Source organism: Lepidothrix coronata, unplaced genomic scaffold (assembly GCF_001604755.1).
Source record: "Lepidothrix coronata isolate B3197 unplaced genomic scaffold, Lepidothrix_coronata-1.0 Scaffold97, whole genome shotgun sequence".
Taxonomy (NCBI): domain Eukaryota; kingdom Metazoa; phylum Chordata; class Aves; order Passeriformes; family Pipridae; genus Lepidothrix; species Lepidothrix coronata.
In genome coordinates this window covers 2,224,304-2,250,474 of record NW_016690277.1, presented here as the reverse complement: position 1 = coordinate 2,250,474, position 26,171 = coordinate 2,224,304, and the positions used below count along the sequence as shown (strand labels likewise).

At 42.7% G+C, this 26,171-nt stretch overlaps 2 protein-coding genes across 2 annotated transcripts in view; both read left to right on the top strand.

Moving 5' to 3' along the window:
* Positions 1 to 7,356, top strand: part of DNER (delta/notch like EGF repeat containing) — a 119,478-nt gene extending 112,122 nt beyond the window's left edge. Inside the window, exon 13 of the mRNA XM_017822288.1 lies at positions 6,266 to 7,356. Within this exon, the coding sequence (XP_017677777.1) occupies positions 6,266 to 6,377 (112 nt within the window). The 3' untranslated portion in view covers positions 6,378 to 7,356. The remainder of the gene's footprint in view (positions 1 to 6,265) is intronic.
* A 13,398-nt stretch (positions 7,357 to 20,754) lies between these two features.
* PID1 (phosphotyrosine interaction domain containing 1) overlaps positions 20,755 to 26,171 on the top strand; it is an 86,283-nt gene continuing 80,866 nt past the window's right edge. The window contains exon 1 of the mRNA XM_017822436.1: positions 20,755 to 20,829. Coding sequence (XP_017677925.1) covers positions 20,800 to 20,829 — 30 coding nt within the window. The 5' untranslated portion in view covers positions 20,755 to 20,799. The remainder of the gene's footprint in view (positions 20,830 to 26,171) is intronic.

The window sequence follows — 26,171 nt, the reverse complement described above, 5'->3', positions numbered from 1 at the left end:
AGTAGAACTGGAAGGGATTTGAGAGCTGAAGTGTAAGCCATTGCACTGATATAGCATTAAATATGCATTAAATAGCTCCATGCCAATAATTGTGTTTTAAAATCTCCAAAGGAGTTGAATAGAGTTAAAAAAAGCTTTCCTAAAATCCAACCTGGATTTTCTTTGCTATGAACTACACTACTTCTTTCTTACCGCTCTTCAGGCTGCCATGAAGAAGAATTTATCACTGTTTGTATCACTTGTACATCAGGTGATGAGCTCCCCCACACACCACTTTTTTTAATAATAAAAAGCAAAACAATTTTTTTTATTCCCTGGACTTAACTAACCCATTCTTCCAGTATCTCCTCCTGGATCATGCCAGCTTCTTTATTGTCTTCCTGGGACAAACTCCAGATTGTCTTTCTTGTTTTTATTTTGACGGGGGGTCCCTAACGCTGGAAGTTGTTCTCTGTCTGAAGATTTACATGCGCCAAACAAACTGAATAATCACCTCCTGCATCTTATTTGTGACATTCCTCTTCATACATCTGAAAAAGAAACTTTCTTCTTTGTTTGTTTTATTGTTTTTTAATTTGCATTACACTAGTGACAGATTTTTCCTTGCCGCAAGATCCTCTGTGTCATTTTGCTTCCCAGTCAGTATTGTTTTGTCTGTGTTTGACATCTCTCTCAGTAAGGTAGAACTTCCATTTTTGTAGTCTCTTTTTCCCATTTCTTCGATTTGTCAAGATCACTTCAAATTCCAACATAGTGTTTGTGTGTGTTACCATTAAAATGCTCTTAAAAGAATGGAGGGAGACACGTTCCTGTGCACTGATGTGGAGGAATGTGTGCATATTGGTTGGTGACTGCTGGTAATTCATTTTCTGAATGCTCCAGTGCTGTTTCAGTGAAAGTTAAATAGGTTAAATTGTACCACCACTGAAGTTGTCAGGTACCTGGAATGGATGAGGTATTCCCACGGACTCAGTTAATCACAGCACAGCTTTGGGCAGTAGCTCTTTAAAGTGTTCCAACTAGGTTTACAATAAAACATTTGTTCATTGTCAAAATACATTAGTCGGTAAATATTTTAAAAAGATGTGTATAGTTGTTTTAACACAGCCATAAAATCAGTATTCTTTTAAGTTTTCCTTGAAGTCCCCTTTACCACTTAGTCTTATGTCTTTCCCAGTAGAATCTCAGCATCTCCACATTGTACTCACCCTGAGAAACCCTTTTTCCTTTAGTACTGTACTGGGAGAGGACAGAGTTTATGACCCATAAAAAGCTTTAGAGTTTTTTTATTATTTGGCCTTCTGAATGTCTACATTTATGTACTACACATCTCCGAGGGTGGAGAGCAAGGTGCAAAATTATACTGTTCATCTTTGAAATTAAACACCTCCCTCTGCTCCTATAGCAGGGATGAGTGTGTCAGTCCTCTTGAGTTACTACTGGTTGAAGTTGTACTTTGCACTTCCCCAAGGACTGGAATTCATCTTCTGAGAAACTTGAGTTTTCTTAACTTATTTCTTAAAGCAAATTTGTCAGCTTTCTATCTAAGGGTACCAAGGAAAAGTGTACCAACAAGGCAGGCTCTTTTCAGTCAGAATTTGTCTTGCCTTTTACAGTTTCACTGGCAGATAATGAAAATGATAAAAGATTTCCTGTAGGAAACCTTTCTAATCTTGGAAGCTGGATTAGTTCAAGTCTTATTCACTACTGTCTAGATTACTGTGAATGAAACTCTGCTTATTACTGAAGGCAAAAGTTTAAAAAAACCCCAAGTTATCATCATTGTAAAATAAACTTTGAAGAAGTTCTTGGACTGGGATAGATTCATGATGATTTTTTTATTATGCAGTTAGAAATTACATTATTGTCAATAAATGGTTTCCCTATCTTGGAAAAGGTGTTTCTACTTAATGCAAATGAAAATAAATGTTTTCATTCCAAATAATTCTCTGTGTCTCTCAGAGAATGGATGTCTTATAAAAATCCAAGATAGAGCTGCCAAGTCAGATAATTCACAGAGGTTTAGTGTGAAGATTGTTGTGTTTATTTTGGTTTCAGAAAGATATAAACCACTGCTTTGGTAAATTCAATCCAGGAAAAGGAGCACAACTTTTATAGTTGTTTTTGCATAAATTCTTAAATCTACATATATAAATACCAAGATCTGAATTTTCAGAATTGCAGTATCTAAAAGATCTACTTTCAAATAATAGAAAATTCAGCATTTTCTGGAAATAATTCCCTTTCACAGTTGGATACCCAAACATATTAGTAATTTCGGAAAATGGAGGCCTAAGGAAAAGTGAATAGATTATTTTCTTTAAATATGAGGTTTCTGTTAAAGTCAATAGGTGTCCAGGGAGTGTGGATACCTGTTGCATATTAAATAAGTTATTTTAAAATTATTTCTTCATTTTTTCAGCATTTTTTTCTTAATTTTTTTTTAATTTGATATTTACTAATCCAGTACCTGCTGTAAGAAAAAAAAAATGTGCTTGAGGTTCATTACTAATAAATGTCTACTTCTAGTGAATGTTCCTAGAATTAGCAGGTCAGAACTAGATAGTTTTCTAACCTGGCGAAGCACAGCTGTCTTTCACATTCATTATTTGGGCAGTAAAGAAATATTGCTTTTATGTTAAAGTTTATACATTTTAAAGTAAGAAGCTAACAGTGTAATGAAATAGTTGACCACTGGCTTCAGTAGCCATAAGACTTCATTGAATGGGAACCAAGATCTGTTATTGAAACTGAATCATGCACTTTAGAAAACATTAACAGTGAGTTCACAAATTACCTGGTTACAGACTGTACTACAGTACATTTCATGTGTGCCCAGATGCCATTTCCAGTAGCCTTCACGCACTGCTTACAGAGTAGTTTCTTAAATTTTTACTTTCACATCCTGTCCTGTTCCATCCATGTGTGAGTTGAAGAGTCTGGTTTGTCAGACTCTGATTAGGTTGTCCTGTCACAGCAGGGCCAGCTCCTCTCCACTGCACATTCCACATTCTCCCCATTCCTGTGTTAAACTGCAATGTCCAAAGCTTTCTGAATCTGATGAACATCAGGACGGGCTCATTTCCCACCATTTCCTGACAGGTTTCAGTCAGCTACCTGTTTGTGAAAGTATTATCACATGCACAAGTACTCTGGTCTCCACATCACCTGCCAATTGCTTATATACATCCTCAGCCACAATTAATTTTGTGGGAACTCCATGGTTATAGCTCAGTTGTTCTAAGCAAGACACAATACCAGTTACACACCTGACCTTTTCTCTGAAAAATGCAGAGGAAATAAATCTTCTCATTCTCTTTCTGAGGAGGTAAAAAGAATCCCTTTCCTCCTCTATGTGTGCTCTTTTTTTTTTTTTTTTTAAATTCTGGTCTCTCTTTTTTTATTTCTCTTGTTTAAACTTTATTTATGGACTCCTTTTACCAGCTGCTGGCTTTAAACAGAGTAGCAACGTGTGGTTTCTTCTATTTCTGGGGAAACTCAGAACTCCAGCCTGGCCCACAGAAGTTAGAAGACACCATTTCCTCAGGGTTCAGCTGTCCAGTGTTCTCAAAAGTCTTCTACTTGAAGGGGTTGTTGAGGTTAATGACTCTCTATGATTAGCCATCTCTTGAAATGTCCTTCTAAGGAAGCGGAGGGGCAAGACCATTCTGTATGTGAAGTAGATTTGCAGTCTCTGTCACACATGCACACACACAGAGCTACCTGTGCCAAGAAGAATTCCTACAGGGAATTCATTATTGTCAGGGAACTCATTTGTCCTCATTGTTGTCAGGGAACCCTTGGTCTCTCTCAAGCTACGCAGGTCGCTCTTATTCAATGCTTCATTGCAAAATATATTTTCTAATTCTCATTTCATTTACTTTACTTTGTGATGGTCCCTGTGCCACTGGTAAGTATCTCTGATGTACATGTTGGAACACCATCATCTCCCATGAATACTTGAAGCAAATCTAAATGTAGAGGCTGTAGAACTTCCCTAGTTCTACTGCTACTCTGTTTACTGATCCAAGCACACAACTGTTCTTCAGACACAGTATGGCACTAAAGCTAATGTCAGAATGATTATCCATCTTGTTCTTCCAGTCTTTTTCCAGACTCAGTGCTTACCAGGATTGAGATTTCCCCACACAGCGTTGTACCCTTTGTTAGATATATAATCTTATGTTTGGTTGCCCTGGAAGAAATCTTTATTCACTTGTTTGTATGTGCATTCATTATAAGCAGGTGATGGATTGATCCAGCACACTTTGTAGCAGGGACCTGCACCTTTTCACTTTTTATTACCCCTTAAATCATTGCCTCTAGCAGATTGTGCTGGTAATTGTTTTATGTGTTCTTTTATGCCATCAATTAAATGATAGCAAAGCATTGTTGTGCAGTCCTACCAGACACACACCCACTGAATGAAGATTTCTCATTTAACAATTCTGTCTTTAACATAAACCTCTGAGGTTTGTGTTAACTCTGTTTACTGTTGTGAGCAGGAACTGACTTCTGAACCACCTGATCAAGGCAATGTGGTCGACCAGCACGATGGCTCAACCAGGCCACAAACTACTTGCACATGTGCTGTGGTCTTTTCTCAGCCTTTTCTAATTAGGGTCACATGTCAACCCTGACCTGCACAAGAGAATAAATTTTGTACTACTTCACTGTGTGCAATGAGCCATGTATTCTCTACCTGTCAAAATTTGACTTAAATCTCTGGAGAATGTTCATCATCGTTTGTATCTCTGCAAAGCTCTATTTCTTTTAAATCCTTGAAAATGATGGTGAAAAAGGGTGATTCAGAACTCAGTGCTGCCTCTGATTTAGTAAGGTTCCATTAACTTGATTTCTTCATTCAATTCTTGAAATTTTATCTCATTTACCAAAAATCAGGTTTATCCACCATGATGCTGATGAGAAAATGTGCTCTGTGTGTATTTATTACAATGAACTAAAGAAGGCAGACATTCATGCATGGGAATGTATCTAGTGTGGCCTTATTGACAGCTGAAGTACTTAGATGAAATGTTCACCATATATATCATAATGCTTTCAGCCATTTCAGTTGTGTCAGCAATTCTAGATCACTGAAAACACTCAAGAAGGAAATTGGAAGTCAGGAAGTTGCATAAAAGTTTTGGAAGAAAATCAAGTTAATTTTGGTTTGGGCTAAATATTATCCTAAAAATCTGGATTTTTCTGGGTCTCACCTCCCAGTGCACACAACTTAAATGAATACAGAATTAAAATAGTATATAAACGGATAAAAATCCTTGGTGTGGATGGCTGCATAAATAAGTCTTTCTCTTTCTGTGTTACTAAATACTTGACCATTTTTTGCCTCATCTTCCTGTGAATTTTTTTTTGTTTCTTATTTAAAACTCCTGTAATTGTAACCAGAACACTTTAGTACTTTTTCCACTTTGGTGTTGCATTTTTAGCACTGTTTTTATATCTTAATAAATGATCAGAGGGGTGAAAGACTCTCCATGCAGTGCAAAGTCTTCTAAAAGGGTCCCGGACATGCCAGCACTGGGTCCAGAATGACAGAGCCTGAGAGTTCTCAGCACAGGCAGATACAGATGATTCTTAGCAGGGATGGCTGCCCAGGATGCTGCTCATGTGATTCTGTTGCTTGTGAACCTTTGCTAGATCAGTATGTTTATGTGGCATTGTAACACTCTAACTGCCATTAATATGACCAGTGTTGCGACCAGTGTGCAGCACGTTGCTAATTTGAGTGTCCTTCTCAAGTGGATGTCAGGTGAGCAAAGACTTAGAATTAATTTTTCAAATGCCTTGTCTAAAGCTTTATAACTCAATTCAGTACACAGCTACTGCCTTTCCAAATGCACGTTACATAGCTGTCTATTATTTACCTTTTGTAAATGTTTATGATCTGACCTTAATATTGGTTGTCAGAGCAGGCTTGAAAATAAAATTCTACCCTCTCATCTTCTACAGTCTTCCTATATTCTGATACTGCAGAATTCCCCAGCAGAGTTCCTGTAGCCTTTGATATGGAATCTGTCTCTTGATTGCAAGAAGATTTATAATTTTTTTTATTTCATACATATATTTCAAGAGTCACAGTTCAGATATTTAAACTTCTGTACTTCTGGCATGTTGCAATGCAATTTAGAATTTATCTCAGCTCTCTGACTTTGTTTCTGATCACGTTCCATAACTCAGTCTGTTGTTGCCATGAACTCATTAATACTTCTGTTTGTCACCAGAAGTTTTCTTTTGTTTCCAGGTTTGGCAAGAAATCCCGACCTGCAATGTATGATGCAACCCCCATTGCTTATGAAGATTACAGCCCAGATGACAAACCTTTGGTTACACTGATTAAGACAAAAGATTTGTAATCTAGTGTATCTTTTTTGGATTATTTTTCAAAAGGATGGGCTACTAACCTAATTTAAATATTTTTAAGAAGAAAGCATAAGTAATTTAAACCATTAGATGCTTCAGAATTTTCTGTAGAATATTTAAGAACCAATTTTCTGCAGCTTTTAGTTTGGAAAAATATTTTAAAACAGAATTTGTGAACTTCATGATTTACATTTTAATGTACCTTGAGCTCTATAAACTATAAGCTTACGATAGTGTGTGCTTTTTTCTTGGTAGACACTATTACTAAACCCAGATGAGTTTCTTGTGGTTGTTACGGAACAGAAAACAATAATTAACGAGGAGTTCTTTATGACATGTCAGTGGCAGCTTTCTCAGTAGAGGTAGGAAAAATGTGAAGCATAATATGATATATAATATATCCATTAATTAAAAAAGTCTAAAATGTTTGTGTTGTGAAAAAGAAACTAGTAAAAATTATTATTCCTAATCTGAATGAATTAGCTTTTGCCTTATTCCATGCATGGATAGATAACCTATTTCTCCATTATTTCCTGAAAGTTGCTAAAACATACTCTTGAGTTGATGTTTGACATTTTTGTAATAGTTATTCAGGCTAGGCCTTGTATAATAATTAAAGTGCCTCTTGAGGCAAAGTAAGGACATGATCCTTTAAACATTGAAATCAATGAGAGAACTTCCATTGACTTCAATGGGCATGGGATTGGATCCTACAATTGGACTGAATCTATATTTTTCTTTAAAGGTTAAAGTTTTTTATATTGTGAGTAAACTAAGCATATGGTTTAAGTTGTTTGTTTCCTAAAGGTTGTTGATGTACAGTATTGTTTCATGAAATATTGTGTATTTCTCATCGTGCTTCTTATTTAGGATCAGTATGGGGTTTTTGTGGCTGTATTTGATTGCTTATGGGCGTCTTAAATTCCTGCTCATTTCAGAAAATACCGAATAAACGTTAATCAGTGAAGATTACAGCTGTTTCTTTGTTTTTCTTCATTTCAAAGTGAAGTGTTGTCTATAAATTTGAAAGGACATGTGCTATAAATAATGCCAAAACAAGATATTCCAGCTGTTAGTTTGAAAAGGGAAATATGCGTTTTGTTATCAATGTAATCTCTCGAAAGTGAGACAAATGGAGCTCTGGAGCAGAGGTGCAGTCCTTGATGGTGAATATCCAGGTTAGTAACACCATGTTGTGTTAGAATTAGGGAACTGCCAAATGCTTCTCAGAAATCCAGAATATGTTTTCTGACACCCTGTATCTGCTGCCACGGGCTTTTAATAATGTTGGTCCAAGATAATCGCTAGAAAGAGACCTAACTCTAAACTAGATTTGTTTTTCAGGCACAGTTTTCCATGACAGAGGTTGTACATTTGCACCTGGTGGCTGTCAGATGAGCTTTTTTCATTGGTACAGATTTTTGCTGCTGTTTTATTCTGTATGTTGAAACTTTTATTTACTGTAACTTTTAGGAATGTTTTGAGAACCCTTTACAGAGAAGGGTCAAAAACAAGCTATACCCTTTACCAATTATTTTATCTTGAGTGGAAAAGGGGCAAATACACTGATGTTGTAATTGATTTGTTAATCAGAGGAAGAGGAAATACTCATTCTTCTGAGTTTTTGGCCTTTGCAGTCATAAAGTATTGGCTTGCAAATCTATACAAGGGAAACGAGCAACTCTGTTATTCTAGGGAACATACATATTCATGGTCCATATTTTACAAGAGAGATGTTACAATGAGCAGCAGCCTCTCTGCATACAAATCACACCTTGGTAGTGATTCTCAACCAGCCTGTATTTCTGTCAATTGACTGACCTGAAAGATAAGTGAGGAGCTATTTTCCTGTCTGCTTGAAGCCTCTAGCTTCTGTAAATCATCCTGTGCTTCCTATGAATTGTACTTTGAAAATTACTTTGGTTCCTTCCAATTTATTTTATTGAACCCTGATGGCATGTTATGCATGGACTATGCCTGAATCCATGCGCTCCTGAGATATTTGTGAAGCGCTGCACTGCCTGCCAGATGGACCAGCCCTCAGACCTGGAGGGAACAAACCCATCCTCTCTTTTTATCCCAACTCTGAAGCTGCAAGAACAAGTTGGTTACTGTCTTTGTACGCCAGATCATGTCCTTCTGAGGATATACATGAATGCAGAAAAAGGACACTGGTAATTTCATATCCTTTTTCCAAACCATGTGAGGTTTGTTCTATATAGGAAGCAAATATAGATGTATAGCATATACCACCTGGTGTTAATATACTACACATGGGTTGTTTTGGAGGTTTTTTTGTAAATCATCCAGATGCAGAAAGGGGTGATTGTTAGCCCCCAGCAATGGGCTAACAGCCTCCAGCTCCTCCTGTGGATGGGAACAAGTCTCTGAGCTTGTCATTAACCTCCAGTACTTTCCAAGTTTGGTTATTTTTTTGTCCTCTTCCATCTGTAAATAGGAGAACATCCCTGAGTGTGGCCAGACATGACATTCCTGAAGATGTATATTTTCTCCTTTGATAGCAGTAGACACCTGATGAGGAATAAACTCAACACCTCTGAATATTATACTTTGTGGGGATGGCTGAGGGGAATTGAAGAGCCCCTCCCCACATGTGTTGCCAGAGGGAACTTCTTTTTCCCTTCAGGTAGCCAAATCCTTCTGTGTCCAAAAGTTCTCTGAGATTCCCTTCTCGTGTTGCCCACAACCACCCAGCTTTCACAGAGCAGACAGGCACATTGCATTGGATAGAGCTGCTACCCTTCCTTACAGCTGAGCAAATCCAGCCCCGTCCTCCTTTGGGTGCCTCCAATCTGGTTTCTGTGTCAGGTGTTTGCTGAGTGACCAGTTTTGGGAACCCTCTTTTGTTTCCCTACTGCCACATTTCTGCAGTTCATGTGCTGCTCAGGATTGGCTGGGCTGAAATTGCTATTTGTGTGTTACTCTGCTCTTATTCCTGACCTTAGAGGGGATGCAGAAGTAAGAGCTTCTGCTTCCTCCTTGATCATGGAGGGTAGATGAAAGCCAGATTAATTCAGCAAAGGGTTTAGTCTCCCATGCCGTTTCCTGCTATGAATAATCAAAATAATTAGTGTATTATCAAGAGCTAATGAGTTCATGTTCCAAACATAAGAAATGGGAGTGTCAGGGCAGTCCAGTGTATGTCCAAACCTTCTCTTCAAACCTACTGAGAGAGATGTGCACTGGGTTGTGATTGTCAGGCACCTTTTATTTTATAAGAAAATATAAACAAAATTTTTGTTTAAAATATGTTTTATCTCTCAGCATCCATCAGCCTTGTGAAATGCTCTCACGAGCAGTGGAGTAGGGAGAGAGGGGTGAGGCACACAGCTAATGCCAGATGAGAGACAGGGAACTGATCTGCTGTATCTCCTCCTTGCATGTTTGTCTTCTGTTCCCTGAGACTTTGGCTGAGCATCTGCCAAAACACTGTAGTTGTGCGGGGTCAGGAGGGTTGGCATAAGGCAAATTTGACTCTGAGACACTTTTATGTGTACATTTTAAACATCTCATCAGGGAGATGGGACCAGCCAGAGTCTAACACCTAAGCAATCAGAAAACTGCTGCTCCCTGAAAATGCCAGAGATGGTTCCAAAGATGGGCAGACTGTGATGTGCTCTCAGCTCCCACCAGCTCTTTCTCAGGCTGATGTGCTGGTCACTGCAGAGGCGTCGCTCAGAAGTTGTCTTTGTACTTCTTGACTCTTTCTGCTGTTTTCATTAGAGGTGATCCCTCTTGTGTAACTTCTGTGTTGCAGAGTCCCTTTAGTGGACCCAGCATCTGAATCCTTTATATCCTTTTCCCCCCTCATATTTTGGAAGAGCTCCGAATAGGTGAAGGTGATCCCTTCCGGCAGAACATGGGTCACTCAGTGAAAACAAACAAAACTTCAAAGGGGTTATGCCACAGCTTCATCTGGGCTCAGCTGGCTTCATTTCTTCTACAGTGCAAAATGTATAACAAATATGACCTCCATGGAAAAGTCAGATTTCTCTGTTATTATGAATTCCAGTTTCAAATCCTCCTTTTAAGAAGTTTATGATAAGATGATTATTGTAAATAAGCTTCCCCTTTAGCAAAGAATAAATCATCAAATAGGCTTTGTTTGGTGAGATCTTTGGCAAAGGAATGTAAATAAATAAGCTAACTGAATAAACTTCTTTATCTGACGCTCAGAGCAGAAAAGGCAGCAAAGTTAATCATTTAGGAAAATAAGCTTGTCTGCTGTGCTTTCTTCAATAACAGACCAGGAATAGTTTAAGGGAAAAAATCTGCTCTATATCATTGACCCTAGGCTCTTTGCTAGCATCCCACAGACCAGAAGAGATCATGTTTATCACTCTGGAAGCAATGCTATCTTCTCAAGGAGATGTCCTTCACTGCAAAATTTTGACTTATTTCTTTTCCTGTGGACTGGTCTACTTCCTGTCAGAGTAGCTCCTTGCAACAGAACAGAGATCTCTTATGAAGCCAGCTGGGACTTCTCTTCCATCTCCTGGGAGTAATATACACATGAACAATAATCTGAATCTGCAGTGTCTTAAACTCTGAATTCCATTCATGTTTCCATATGAGCAAGTTTGCGTGTGCCTATACATTGATGTCAGTCCAGCACTGCTCAAGGAAAGCAGAGTGTGACTGTTCTGATCTTCACTGCAGTTCTTTACTCACTTATGTGGGTTTGAAGTAATGTGAAGTAAATCTGCCTGGAGTCTGAGCCTAGAAACCAGATACAGATTGCACAAGGTAACAAAAATACGTGTAGCTTCTGTGGAAAGAGAAAATAGCCTAATGCAATTTATATTATTTTGGCATGTAGAAGCTACAATAGCAATTAGTTTGTCAGCAAAATACTTTCTCACCCTCAATTGTAATGGTTGGTTATGTGATCATAATGTATCTCACCATCCTTTGCTTTATCCCTTTGCTCGTGCAGTATATTCTGCCTTGCTGCTCTAGGGCATCTTATGGAGAAGCTTAACCATTGGCATCATAGCTGAAGACAAGCAGGAAAAACAGCTGCAAATTGGTCAATGGAGAGTTCCTGTGTCTGAAACTCTTTGGCCAGATAGAACAGGATGAACTTATGACACTCTCCTGACTCATCCATCTCTCTAAGTCTTTGATTAATTCAATCTCTTCCTCCCTTCTCATAAGTGCTTTGGTTGATGAAAGACTGCATCTAATATTGCATCAGGACAGCAATGTCACAGCATGGCATTGCTCCACCAGGACTCTAGTAAGATCATCAAGTCCACCTTTGACCGATCACCACCATATCAATTAGAATAATAGTATATTTTTTTTTGTGTCTTAAGCCATCAAGCCTATGAAACCAAGAAAGAGAACCTTTGTTCTTACTCCCTTTCACCTGCACTCCTGGCCACTGTAAGCTTCAAGAAAACACTTTGTTAATGAGTATGAGGACCATGAGGGCAATTTCATGCATGATAAAGCTTCATTTACCTCAGCCACCTGCCGGAAGGTTAACTTTAACTTCTGGTTTGGAAAAAATAATGGCTCAAGTGTACAGTTTCTGTACTGTCCTATAAGCCAGCTTATTTTCTATATTGTATTGAGACAGAGAGAACACAAAGGTTCCAATTCTTATTCTTTCTCCCTGAGAACAGTGCAGCTCATGGATAGGTTACAGGGAGTAGAAATCAGTATTAGCTTGCTGAATACTGTGTTTGTAGATCCCAGGGTATGGCACTGATATTTATTCTGCAGAGCAGTCTGTGGTTGTTTGAGTTGTTATACTGCATCTGTCATGTGTAGAAGGCAACCAGGCAATAAGTGTCATGATGTGAAATAATTTATTTCAAGGATTTTGTACCTAAAATGTGCTGTCCGTATTGTCTTATTTGTGGTCTGTACCTGACACCAGTTCCTCCTACTAATTAATTTAATTTGAACATTTATTTTAGTTGTTTTCCCTTTGTATGGCATTTGCTAGAAAGGTCTGTCAAAATGAAACTGGCAAAATGTCATGTAAATAAGGATGGATCTGCTTTTGCATTGCCTGTAATGCCATTCCATTTTCATCTTGCTGTGAATTTGAGCTTGAGATTGTTCTCCATATGATGACCAGTTATTTTTATCTCCAGTACTCAGCACACTGCCTCCCCTCTTTCCCTGTGCCCTGTGTTGTCTGTGTGCGATAAGGACAAAGATGGGATGAGATTTTTAGAGCGCTGAGTTACATACAAAATTTATCAGTTTTTCTCTGCCTTTCACTTGTTTCATTTCCATGGGGAGAATATTTTACGATTCCATGGAGATGCTTTAGTCCCTGGTAGCTTTGAAGGGTTATTATATTTTAATACATGTGAGATTTAAAATAAGGTAGTAAGCTAGCAGTATTGACTGACGCATCAGGTTTAAATCAAAAGTGTCTCACAGCTGTGATTTACTTAGTGATATATGTTGCTGAATTTTGAAAGATTTCATTTGGAATAGATTATTGAATGGAATAGATTATTGAATGGCAAATATGGTGATGCTTTGATGACATTTTAAAGTTTCATGCAATAAACCACAAAATTGCTGTAAAAAATAGTTAATACCATCTAATTTTACATCAGTGTAGTGGACTACTGTCTGTAGAGAAAACTAAAATTCCCAACAAAACCACTGCCCTACCCTGGCATTAGGGCTGGCATGTTTTCTCAATTGATTTTCGAGAAGCCCTGATTTTGCATAAGCAATATAGTCATCTTCTCTTTTCCCATCTGGCAGTACCTTTCAAGAAGGGCAGAAATTGCGGGCAGAGAAATAATATCAGACTTCAAATCAACAGTTAAATGTGCTCTTTATTCAAAAGCAAGTCAGCTTTGAGATTTCTGAGAATTCATTGTCTCTCTCTTTTTCGTTTATGTGTTGTCTCTGATTTACATCCCTCTTCTTCAAACTTCAGTGTCAAGGGTGATTTATGAGTGCAATTTTCTGTGTAATATTCTGCAGCAATAGTCGGCAAATCCCTTCCCTCAGTATAGGGATGTATTCTCTGTTACACACCAAAGAGGAACAGAACCCTTAAATTTCTTTAAAAAGACAATGCTTTTTGAAAGAACAAACGCAAATCCTATCTCATAATAATTAATTTCATAATTAATCATAGATGTGTTACTTGCACAAAAACTGCTCTATGTGGCATTGGCATTTTATGTGAGAGACCCATCGAGGGTCCCTCTGACTGCCACAGGTCCAGCTATTTAACCATCTCTTGCTCATGCCTTGACATAAGCTCCTGCAGGGCTCTGAGCAAAGCATGTAAGTCCAGCTGCATTGCCATGCTGGGGACTGCTCCTGGTTAAATTTAAGCATGAGCTTAATGAAGAAGTTTTGAGCTTTGTTAACTTTCTGTTATGTATTTTTGCCTCTTCTAGGGTTGAAGACATTTTACATGTTTAAGACTTCATAAAATCTTAGGTGAAATGTTGATGGCGTCAGCCTTATACCTTCAGTGAGGGCTCTCTGCATTCACTCTGGTTCCCAAAAACTTAAAAAGGACTCAGGTCCCACTAAATTACTGTACACAAGAGGGTGATTCTTGTGCATTTCTGGATGATTTGTAAATCTCTATTTACAACCTGCATGGGTATTTGGCAGAAAATCAGTTCACATCCACCCAACAGCAGATGTGTTAAAAATCTTCTTGATAATCGGTGCAGTGCCCAGGCTGGGGACCAAGAAGGTGGCCCTTCCCAGCTACCTGTCTGCCTTTTCTTAACTGGGACTCTGGTGAATTGGAGCATGTTTTCATCCCTGAACTCTGCTCTATTTTCTGTCTTACATTCTACAGTCGAGAACCACTAGAGAACAGAGAATATGTGTCTCTTGTCCTACAGTAGTTTTGGTTTTCTGCACCTTTATGTGCCTGAATGTACTCAACCATTAGGATTTTATTGGTAGCAGTTGTTGGTTGTGGGAGACAGTGACTACATTAAGCAAATGACACTGGTACTGTTACACACTCTGCCAGGAACATCTCAGCAGCGTAATTCGAAAATTATCTGGTTTTAGCCCTCAAACAATGTTTGAATGCACAGCTGCTTCCAGGAGAATTTGGGCTGCTGTAGCAGCGGCTCTTTACCTTCCTGTGCACAAGTGGGGGAAGGAGAAATATCTCCCAGATTGCCACATAGCTGACCAGCCTCCTTAAGCTTATGAATAACTACTGGGTACGTGTCACTGAAATAGGAAGTGTGGCTTCTAGTAAACTTCCTATTTTAGTGGATCAACTTGAGTAGCTGAAAATTGTGAAATCTAGATGACAGATTGCCAAACCTCCTTCTTGCTGTAGTGATGCTCTGCAAACAAAAATTTTGATTGGAGACTGTAAAAAGTCTCTTTTCTTGGTAAATTTTCTTAATCTGCAGGAATACCCAGTGCATATAAAATTGCCCAAAGTGTTATTTTTCACTCAGCATTCTTCATTCCTTTTTATAATTTCATTCTCCTCAATGCTCACTCTAAAACCAGCTTCTCTGTATAGACATAATTCTTCTCTCGTTTATGTTGTTAAAAATCAGATGTAATTTAAATTAAATTCATTGAATCCCATCTGCGCGACTCAGAAAAGTGTCATGGACAGGAGCTATGGAGTTGCCATGGATTTAGCTTAGTGTAAAGCTGTTGTAAGGGTTGTTGTGATCTCTGTACAGATTTGTGGAGGTACATATTTCTGTTTATCACAGACAAGTAAGTATTTAATAATCATCAGGAGTAATTGACAAATAAAGACAATACAGTCAAAGGTGTACAGGGCTGACAGGGGTCTTAACGGGTCTTGCTTCAAGTACTTCTGGGCCTAGGAGAGAAAGGTGTAAGCATCTGGCACATGTCAAAACGAGAATTTTATGCCAGTCTTTTTCTGCTGCTTACAAGATTAATTGGTGCATTAAGAGCTGGACTTGAGGTTCTTTGGTTATGTTAATGCAAGATTTGCTGTTAGAGGCTGCCTGGGAAATATCAGTGTTCCTGCAAGGAGGTGTCTGGCCAGCAGCTGTGTCACTGCTGACACAGTGGGAGCACTCCCTGAACCTCGGGTTTCCCCCCTTCCTCATCCGTGCTGCCTCTCTCCTCAAAGTCCCGTTTCCTCCCTGTACCCTGGGTTGCTCACCCTCACCTGGCACCACAGCGGGAGACTGGTGACACTCAACATTTCTCCCCGTGCCCGCCCTGCCCTGTCCCTCCCCATGCCCCCGTGCCCCTGTCTCTCCCGGGGGCTGGAGACCGGCTGCATCCCCTCCTCCTGCTCTTTCCAGGCTCTTTTTTTCTGCCTCTGTGGCCCAGATTCAGATGGCCTGAATTCCCCGCAGCCCAGTTCTTCCTGCCGGCTGGCGAGAGGCCGCCGGGGCGTGGAGCCAAGGGGCCGCCTTCGCCCGGGGAGCCGGTGCCGCCGCAGCCCCCGCAGCACGGCCACTGCCAAAATCCACACATCCGTCCTTTCCTGGTGCTGGTTAGGAAAAAAGGGGCATGGTCGTTACTGCTCTGAGGGGGTTGGCATCTCCAAAAGACCGACTTTGTGTTTGCTGGGAGGCTGACGTGCCCGCTCCCCTCGCTCACCCAGGCTCCTGCCGGAGCGATGGAGGGACCGCCTGGCAGAGGTGACGGGAATACTAAGAGTAAAACTTGCTTGCCCTTTTAGTATCATATATTTTGTCCTTCGCAGAAGTGTTGCACCCCTTTAAATCCATGCAAGACCTCTGCAGTAACCTCCCTTCTGCTTTTATTGACCTAACGTGGCTTTAGTGCTTTATTTTTACTGCTGCTGTGAGCAGGACCAGTACAGTGCCATCACAAAGGAAGGAGAAGTGAGACCAAATATTTGCCTTTCTAAAGATGAGGCCACCAGGTGACAAGAAAAAAGGGATATCACATTAATATGACCAAATAGGTCACTACCTGTGCATTGCATGCTTTTATTTAGTTCAGCCACCTTCAAAATCCAAGTTACTTTTGGAAGAGGAAGAGAAGTAGCTGTCCTGGTACTCAGGGAAGGTGGTCGAGTAGTTATAGCTGAGGAGGGAATCAGAAACACAACCTCTTCTGGCATTAAAGGTCATTAAAGAGACCTGGTCACTATGGGAACCTCAGCAAGAGCTTCTCAAGCAAATTGGAAATCAGGACTTCATTATCTCTGGCAAGCCCAGCCTGGATAAGTAGGAAAATATGGTATATCTGAACCTGAATTATCCTGCTTACCCGGGATACTTACTGCTGCCTCAATTTCACAAATCATTAACACCACATTGCCTCAGGTTATAGCATCTCCTGATGCCATTTTAAAACACCTGTGAAGGGGATGATGAGCCAGATGCACTGTGAGCAGAAGTGGCCTCAGATGAACCACCTTTGGTGGAGCTGCACTCCTGTGTCTGCACAACAATCTCAATGCACCTACACAGTCAGAATGGAAATGATTACTTAAATAATATTAGGGATTATACGCTAAGCAAGTATGTAAATAAATTTCCCTTTCAAATTACCAAAACTCAATACTGAAAAGAAATCAAGGACCTTTGGAGACAACATGGTCTGCATTCTGCCAGTATTTTAATGAAGTCCCTACTGTTGAATTGCTGCTGCTTTGACAGTGACCATGCTTGAGGCAGCTCCCAGGTAAAGAGCCAGATCTTTAGATGCTGCTGTACCTATCAAAGGGGGTATATCTGCCAGCAGCTGTAAATTTAAATTGCTTCTCAACAGTCTCTGAACCCTGCAAATGATTGAGTCCCCTCAAAACCTACGTTTCTGCTGTCAGCATTTGCAAACTGCTGATGCTCTGATGCTGCCTCTACCTACCCTTGCCTGCATCCCATGGCTGGATGTGGTACTGGAGCCCCAGCCTGACTGTGTCCTTCCCAAGCAATGCCCACTCTGTGGCTCCCTGATACCAAGACTCCAAAGTGCACACCCTGCCATGGGAACTGGAAATCTCTAACTTGGGTATTGCCTCTGATACATTTATATGGCATAAAGTTGAGATCATGCCATCCTATCCAGCTTTGTCATCTTCATGAGATGAAGTTCTGCATAAAAATATGTTTATTGTTAACTTCAATGTTAAAAAATGTGACAGTTGTCAAAGAAAACAGCTCGAATTACTTGGGTAGTATCTTTTGGGTTGCTGAGGCACTAAACATTTTTTCGGAAAGATATTGGAAAGCTCACACCTTGTGTCTGGTGTCCTTCATCTGTGTAAGGAAGCTGCACTTGCTTTGAGTGATTTGACAAAGTGTTAAAGAATAACAAGAGTATTTAGAGTTTGGAAGTATGCTATTAATTACAGCACTTTACAGAACTTTAAATTTGTTAATTAGGCAAACTCTTACTCTACAAAAGCAAATCCAAGGTAAACTGAATTAATAATAATAACAATAAAAATGTGGTTAATGACTTCTGTATGCTTTTTAAACTTGTGTAACCAAAAAGAGGATCTTGAAAACAGGACTTGTGGAGTCTGCAAAATATTTGGGGAAGCAGCATTTAAATAACGGACTGACTCTTCTAATCATGTTTCAGTGAGAAATAATAGTGCTCCTAAAGTTAAATGTAGCTTCTAAAGTGAAATAATTATTTGGGATCAGCAATTGGATAAGTTTAGTTAATTAAAAGGCAATGTTGGAGTTAAAAAAAAAGTTTATTTTTGTTTTCAAATGCAGAGCAGCTATGTTGCTATAAAGACCTTACATTAGGGGATGAGATAGTACAAAAGGAAGACAAATTCAACAGCTAAAAGTCATTAAAAGAGGCAAAATATCCTGGAGTCACTGGAAATGCTTCAAATTTACTATGTGAATGGAAGTGAAATTGGTCCTATTGCATCAAATATTCCCTTTTGAAATGCAAGATCTCCCCTGGCTCCACTATTTCTGTCCTATGAGCACTGGAGTGAAGGAGAGTGAGAGAAGTGGGACCAACCTGCATAATGTATTGCAGTCTTTGGAAAGAATTGTCTTATTATTAACTCATTCCGAGAAGAGAAACTCCACAATTTGGCCCAATAAAAGGAAAACTGGTAGAAAAAACCCCTTCGTATCTTCTTACAGGCACATTCTGGAACACAGTACATCCTGGAAATAGGATTTCACACTATTTATTTAAGCGAAAGCTAAAGATCTCTGACTGGCTTGCAGCAGGACTTACCTAATGCAGAACAGCTTAAATACCAAATAAAAAATGATGCTTGGATTAAAATATTAGAAAGCCTAGGTAAAAATTACCTCATCTTAGTGAGATTGTGACATGAAGTCACCCAAGTTTAATGGATCATTTCCTGAGCCGGGCTCTGGCTGGTGCCTGGCCACCCCAGCAGCACCCGGCATGGCTGGAAACTGAGTTTCCTGCTGAGGGCTCGTGGGGCATGTCCAAAATGGCAAAAGCAGCTGGATTTACTGAGGCAGCCCAAGTGATGCTTCAGTACACCTGGAGGCTAAACAAACACAAGCAGAATGACTCTGTAGCTCTCTTGTCCCCACAGTGCCACTTGCTGCCTTGGTGAGGGGTAAGGCTTGGGGAAGATGCTGCTGGGGCTCAGGGACTCACAAATTGCTTTTTAATCAGCCAGTTTGATTTCAGAAATTTGCAATTGAGCTGCTCCTCCCCACGTGTGAGCATATTTCTACCTTCCTCTCATACAACTGCAGCCTACAGCATTCATATTCTCTTGTTTTCATACCCTTTTGGAAATTGACTGGTTCTGCTTGTTTGTTCTCATAACATGCCACCCATTTTGCAGCAAATGCAAATTTCCCTCTTCAATTGTTTTAGTTAAAATTCGTGTAAACTAAGAGAGAGGCAGCCTCCAGCCACAGGGTTGGTCTCCTCCTGCTAATTGCAGATCCTGAACTTCCTTTGTGTGCCCTGCTGCTGACAGCCTGGGTTGTGCCAGCTCCCAGTTGGTTCAGGCAATGATGGCGGGTGGATTTACCCATAAGGGAAGGATCAATGAAACTGCTCCAGAGCTCCCTTGAGGAAGATCAAGACTTTTAGAAAACGCCCTCACGCAGGAGTGTAAGCACCAGTTGGAAGAAATCAGAGAGTGACAGGGACACAGTGTTGGAAGAGCTCTGGTGAGCACCTTGGCCAAGAGCTGGTGTGGGGTTAGTGCTTGCTTTCCTGGAGAGAAGAGGGTGATGCATCAGTAAATGGAGCTGCAAAACCTGAATTGCTTTAATTAGGCCATCACTGCCAAGGGATATACTGGTGGAGTCTTTTCAGAAACAGTTTAAAAGTTCATGTTCATTGAGGCCTCTCTGATCACATGCAGCCTCACCTGGATCCTGCAAAGTCTCTCAAGGGGTTGGTCCTTGAGAGAGACCCTGTGGCAGAGCTGCTCTGCCAAAGGTCATGGTTTCTCTGAAGGTGAGCCTGATGCCCGGTTTTTTGAGAAGATTCCCTTTAGTATTGTTTTGCTTTGCTGTCTAAAACACTGACAGTCAAAGGATACAACATGTGCCCCTGGGGCTTGTGCACCTACAGCAGGTTGAAGCCTGGCTTGCAGGTTGTGGGGTGTGGTGATCAATGCTCGGGACAAGCATGACACAGACTCCTCTGGGTTTTTAACTAATCCTCCCTCATCCAAGCATGAGGTGCTGCCCAGGCAGCCCCAGGTCAGCAGGGAGGGCCAGGGTCAGTTTTTGTGCCTGGGAAAAGTGTTCTTCGGTGTGGCTCAGGAACCTGCAGAGACTTTCACTTTGCTGTGGCATTTTTGTCTCCACAGGGAAGAGCAATGCCTGCGCAGCGTTTGCGTGTCCTCGTAATTGCCGGGGCACAGCTGATTGTCCTGCTGGGGCTGTCGGTACCCAACACTGTGAAACAGCTGAATATGGCCTTGATGGTGGTGCGGGCCCCCCGGAGGACCACCCCAGCACTGACAGGGCAGGGGGGCTCCTCACCCGGTCGGTGGCTCCCTGCGCTCCACGCCCCTCCACTGCCACCAGCAGCCCGGGCATGGGCACGGGCAGGACCTTACAGAGCCGGGCAGTGTCCTGTGTGCAGAACAGGAGGAGAAAGTTTTAGCTGTGATGAGGAAAGCTCCTCAAGGGAAGGCTCCCATTGGAGGGGGCCCCCGATCCTCCCAGGCGGCGCACAGCGAGTGCCCGCGGGGACGCCGGCGATGCGGCGGTGCGGGCAGTCGGGGGTAGGCGCCGTCCCCGTCCCCGCAGGTCCCCCGGGGTGTGCTGTCTCCCCGTCCCCGCCGGTCCCCCGGGATGCGGTGTCCCCCCACCCCCGGGATGCCGTTCCCGGTCCCGGCGGGCCGGCGCGTGGCCCCGCGCGCGGGCGGGGCGGGGCCGCGGGCGGGGCGGGGCGGGGCGGGCGCGGGGGGCGCGCGCCCGCAGAGCCGCGCGCGGTGCCCGCTCGGCAGCGCCTCCCGCCGCCGGCACCATGTGGCAGCCGGCCACGGAGCGGCTGCAGGTACGCGCGGGGCCGCGGGCTCACCGGGGGCCGGGGGGGCATCGCCGCCGTGCCGGGAGTTTGTTGCAACTTCTCCCCCCGCCTGCGCGGAGAGCGGCTGTCCGGGGGACGCGGGACACACGCACGCACATACAGGGTGCGGAGGGGACGCTGCTCCGGCGGCATCCCGGGTCCCGCCTGCCGCTGCCCGGCGGCTCCGGGGCTCCCGGCGGGGCTCCGGTGGCGGCTGCGGGCAGCGCGGCCCCGGCTGCGGGGGGCGGCGCGGCTCGGCGGGGCTTCGGCGGGGGATGCGCCGTTCGGGGGCTTCACCCCTCGCCCCGCTCAGGTGAGCGGCGCCCCCGGCCCCGCCGTGCAGGAGGGTCCCTCGGAGCGGGCGCGGGGCACAAAAAATCCCGCGGGAGTCCTTTGCCACCTCCACATCCACAGGTCCGGGTGTCTCGGGGTCACGGGCGTACCCCCGCACCGCACCCTCCGGCAGCGGGTCGGGCTCTGCGGTGCCGGTGTGCATATTGCATAGTCCGGGGGAAATCCGAGACAGGCAGGGAGCGAGGTGAAATAAAACTCACTTTGTGGTTCCACTGCGTCGGTTTCATGTAGTTTTCCAGAGCAAGTGTCCAGTGAGAGAGAACTGGATATTTTAATAAGAATCAATGGGCTTAACAGATGACAAGAAAAGGTAATTACTGCTTTTGCAGTTCAAATTGAGAGTTTTCTTTGATGTTATCAAGCCGAAAATTCAGGGATTTGATTGGAGTTGATAGTAGAGCCAAGCTGAGAGATTCGTGAGCTTTAATCTGCACCAGCCAGTAATAGGAATAATTCCTGTTCTTAAGAAGCCATACTTTTCTCTACAATAAGAAACTTGATTTTTAGTGGATAGAAATGATGTACCATGTCCATAGTTGATGGATTCAAGGGTAAAACCATGTGAGCATATTATTATTTACTTGTTTCCCTGTGTTAGTCAGAAACCTCTCTGTGCTAGACACAAGTGGCAAGATCACCTGTCTGAGGGAGTTAATCGTCTTGGGCAGGTTGTGGAGGTGGGAGTGTTCCCTGGGGAGATGCTGCTGCAGGGGGCAGACCTCAGGTGAGGCTGCACCCAGCAGCTGGGGGCAAAGAAGAAGGTAAGCGAAGGGAAGGAGAAAGGAAAAGCCGAGGTTAGTAGTGTTGTGTTGATCTGGATTGTATGGAATGGTTACATGTCCCCTTTGTAGAACTGGGAGGCGTTGAAATAATAAGATACTATTATCACAGATATCTGATACTGCCTACAAGAGCATGCAAGGCTAAAGACAGCTAAATGCTTGTGTTTTGCAGAGTAAGGTTTTGAGTGTGACCTTGTTTAGCCTTGTCTGGCTGTATCCCGTGCACCATTAGGAGTCTTGCCTTAGGGAGCGGGTAGGAATGGCTGTGTGCTGTGGGGAACCAGGCTGCCTGGAGAGGGGGTGCTCTCTGAGCCTCTCACCTGCTGCAAAACAACACAGGCCTGTAGTGAGGGGAGCCCGTGCTCCTCCCTATTGCTGAAGAAGAGCCACAAGCACCAAAGCTTTCAGCAGTGGCCACAAACTTTGTGCAACCTACTGTTGGTTTCCTCTAGCTGGAGGCTCCAGGCATCCTTAGCCTCCCGAAATGCTGAGTGCCTGTAAATGCAGTTCTTGCCAACAGGAGTTTCTTGTGAAGTACATGAATTGCTGTCTGTAAGTGCTCTAAAAAAACAGACCGGGGGGTCCAAAATTGCAGAATTAAATGATCCTTTGGACTTGTACCAGCTCTGGAGAGATAGGGAAAGCCTTGGAGAAGTTGCAAGAATCCCATAATAGTTCTGTGTTCACGCAAGGGGTTAAATAACAACATAGTGAATGGTAGACAAAATGAGTGCAGTGAGAGGAAGGATTCCCTAGCTGAGAATAACTAGGATGAGATCCTGTATTCGAAAGCTGGATCCTAATCTATACACGTATGAGCCAGAGTTACGTGGGCAATATCCCCAACCCCTCTGAATTTTTTATCTCCAAGAAAATGTTGAAGCCTGTTCCTTTCAAGTAGCCTGATCTTCCCTTTACATGTTGTGAGTCACCAGCCTGGCCAGAGCTGCTGGCAGCGCTCCTTGGCCCCCCAAGGAGATCTTGTGCAAGGCATAAATGCATTTTTTTCCCCTTCTTTCTCCCCCTCAACATCTTATTTCAGTTTCAGGTGTCCCATGTTGCTCTCTTGTCCCAGGCTCCCTCTGTCCTGGCACCTAGCTGCTATGAAACAAATGTTGGTGCCATTGGGGTGTTGAAGGGGGCCCTCTGCTTGCCCCTGGCATTACAAGTGCTCACCCTGCCTGACAAGCAGCTGTTGGGAGGGTGCTGGGCATGGGATTTTGGTTGCAGCAGGGTGGTGTTTGGTCACTGGGTAGAGTAGATGACGTCTTGTGGTCTCTATTAATATATTCTGGGATTACGGGTTATGCCAAGTCACTGCTGTAGGATATTTGGGGATCTGTGATGGCAGATGCAGCCCTGTCTTTTATGTCAGGCTGATGTATGGATGCAGAAAGTGTGGACCTGGCGCTGCTTTCTTGATAGTCTAATGTGTGCGTGGTATGTGACTTAATTTTGACCCACATGTATCTTGCATTGATATCCAGCTGTGGCAAAGTGCAGGTCTGTTGTTAGTCCGTGGTGTAGCTCTGTACTAAGTAAATGGCAAAGAAAATATTTTCATCTTTCAGAATATTTCTTTTGGCCTGGTTTAGTAAGGGAAAGTATGAACTGACTTTGGAAGTGGATGCCTGTTGGTACGGGTCAGTCCTGCACTCATTGCTGAGACAAGCTGTGTATGTTTAACTTAAATGGCAGCGAGCATCGCGGTGTGAAGGCTCCTGTTATGTTCTGACAAAGAGTGCAAGGGTCATCTATTCTCATGAGTCTCCTTTCCCAGTTCCACACAGTGTATGGCAAGACTGCACATTCCTGGTCTGTGGCCATTCATTAAAATCTGCTTTTGTTCCAAATGTGCTCAGTCCTGTCAAGTTTCATAGTTTGTGCTGAAATTTTTGGCGTTGACCAGATGGGTACAATTCCAGTAGTGAGGTCAGCAGCAAAGCTCACGCATACGCAATAGGAATGAGGTGTCATCAGCAGCTGGGCTGCAAAATGCAGTGAGCTGGGGCACGAGCTGGACTTGCCCCCACTGCTGTCATGGCCACTTGCTGCTGAAAGCTTCATATGCTACTAAAATATGCCCCCCTTCCCAGGGCCTTGCTTTCTGGCTTTGCTGGAATAAGCTGTGATCACTTGTTTTTTAGTTTTTTGTTGTTGTTGTTGTTTATTTGGTTGGTTTTTTTTGTTTTTTTTTTTTTTTTCTCAGCCTGTTTTATACTTCCCTCTTATCCCTCTGATGGAAGGTTTTCCTGTTATCCTGCTGCTTAATGAAGAAGCCCTGCTGTTTCTGGAAGATACGTTGAATTGAATTAAATGGATTAGAAGAGTAAGCTAGAAAAACGTAAATATCCAAGTTTCTGGAATTTTCTGGAAAATATAATACAATGAAGCCTGCTTTTCACTCATAGCAACATTGAAATTTCGTCCATTTTCTCCAAAGTTAGTGGGACAGTCAGTTACAAGGGAAACCACACAGGATGTTACAGGAATAGACCAGAGGGATCAGCGAGTCTCTGGTGTCGTAAGAAGATTGTGATTTTGCAGGTAACACAGGATTAGCGTTATTCACACTTAATGAATGAGGTGATTTGGGACTGGTTTGGGGAGACTTTTTCCCTCGTAATTTCTGTGGTGGCATTCCTGGTTTGTGTTCGGTAAGACGTGGGTGAATATACCAAACACGTGTGTGCCTTCTAGTCTTTAATTCAGGTATTTAAGGGTTGTTCTCCCTGCAGGGAATGCTGGAACTCCAGCCCGGGGCTCACAGTACCTTCCTGGTATGGTTTTCATTGCCGTGTTTGCAGCAGACCTTATCGATGGTTATAAGCAGTGTGCACTGATTTGTGGCTTGATGCTCGCAGCGGCGGCACTTGTTGAAATGATGCTGAAAATATTCCGAAATCCTTCTTTAAAATGATTTCCAAATGTACCCTCTGTGCCTGGTTCAGCAGCCCTCGGCAGTGCAGCTGGGATTTTGGAGCTGTTGGCCTCATTGATGCTCCCGTGAGGACTCTGAAGTGATTTTTGAAACCAAACAAGGTCTTCACACAGTTTCATGTGCCTGCCTGAGAGATGGCTGCTGTTGGCTTTGAAACCTACATTTTCCTGGAAGCTTGGTGCCAGACATTGTTTCTAGATAATAAATCCCAGTGGGTGCAGAGTTTCCGAGGTCATGCTGTTTATAAGCCCTGTTTATAAGTTTCTCTGCTTCTCTTAACACATGTGGGTAATAGGGATTGCCGTGTTCAAATACGTTTTGCCCTGGAGCAGAGGTGCTGCCCAGCCTTGTGCTGCATTGCCAGGTGTCCCTGAGCTGAGCCAGGCCCATGAGCCCTCTTTTTAGAGAAGCTCCCACTTTTCTTCTGCAGGTGGTACAGGTGGTGGGCTCACATGGGCGGGGGGTGAGCTAGAGAGGAACAGACAGGCGTGCTGTGTCACAGATCTTTGGGGCCGGATATGGTTTGGTGAAGTGGCTCCATATGGATGTGCAAATAGCCAAGTGTTCACAGTAGGACTTCAGTGATTCTCTGTCTGCTCATCTGGAAATTGAATATTCTCATTGAAACCCACAGTTTTGGGCAAGGATTTAAAAATAGATGGCTGTAGTGTATTCTCTAGAATTTATTTCTTTTGTAAAGTAGAGTTCCACATCTCTTCTAATGTGCTGTGAAATACTATGCAGGAGAGCTGCGGATGGGCAAGAGGAGATGAAGTGAAGTGGGTGATGGAGGGCAGGAAACTTCAGGTCCTTTACTGGGGCAAGTTTGATTTCCTGAACCCTGAGGCTTACTTCTGCCATTGTGTGACTTGTGCAGCTCCTCTGAAGTCCATGAGAAATAAGTTTGTGTAAGGTTGCTTTACATAGTCTTTGAGTTGCTGATGTAATATACCTCCACATCATTAAGATATAGCAGTAAACACACAGTGTAGCTGTTAATGGAAGTGAAAAAAGTGAGAACAGCAGTACTGGGGTGTTGCTCTCCTTCCAGCTGGCCTGTGAGCACTGCTCTCCAAGGTTTCATAAACATATTGCTTGTTTTGCTGGGATTTGTTACTGTACCCTCTAACCTTGCGTCTTCGATCTACTGATACATTTGGATTTTCGGATCATTGACTTTGTTGCTAAATTCATGTATATTACATGCATCTGCTACCACTAGTATACTCATCAGATGTCTTTCCCATATCAGG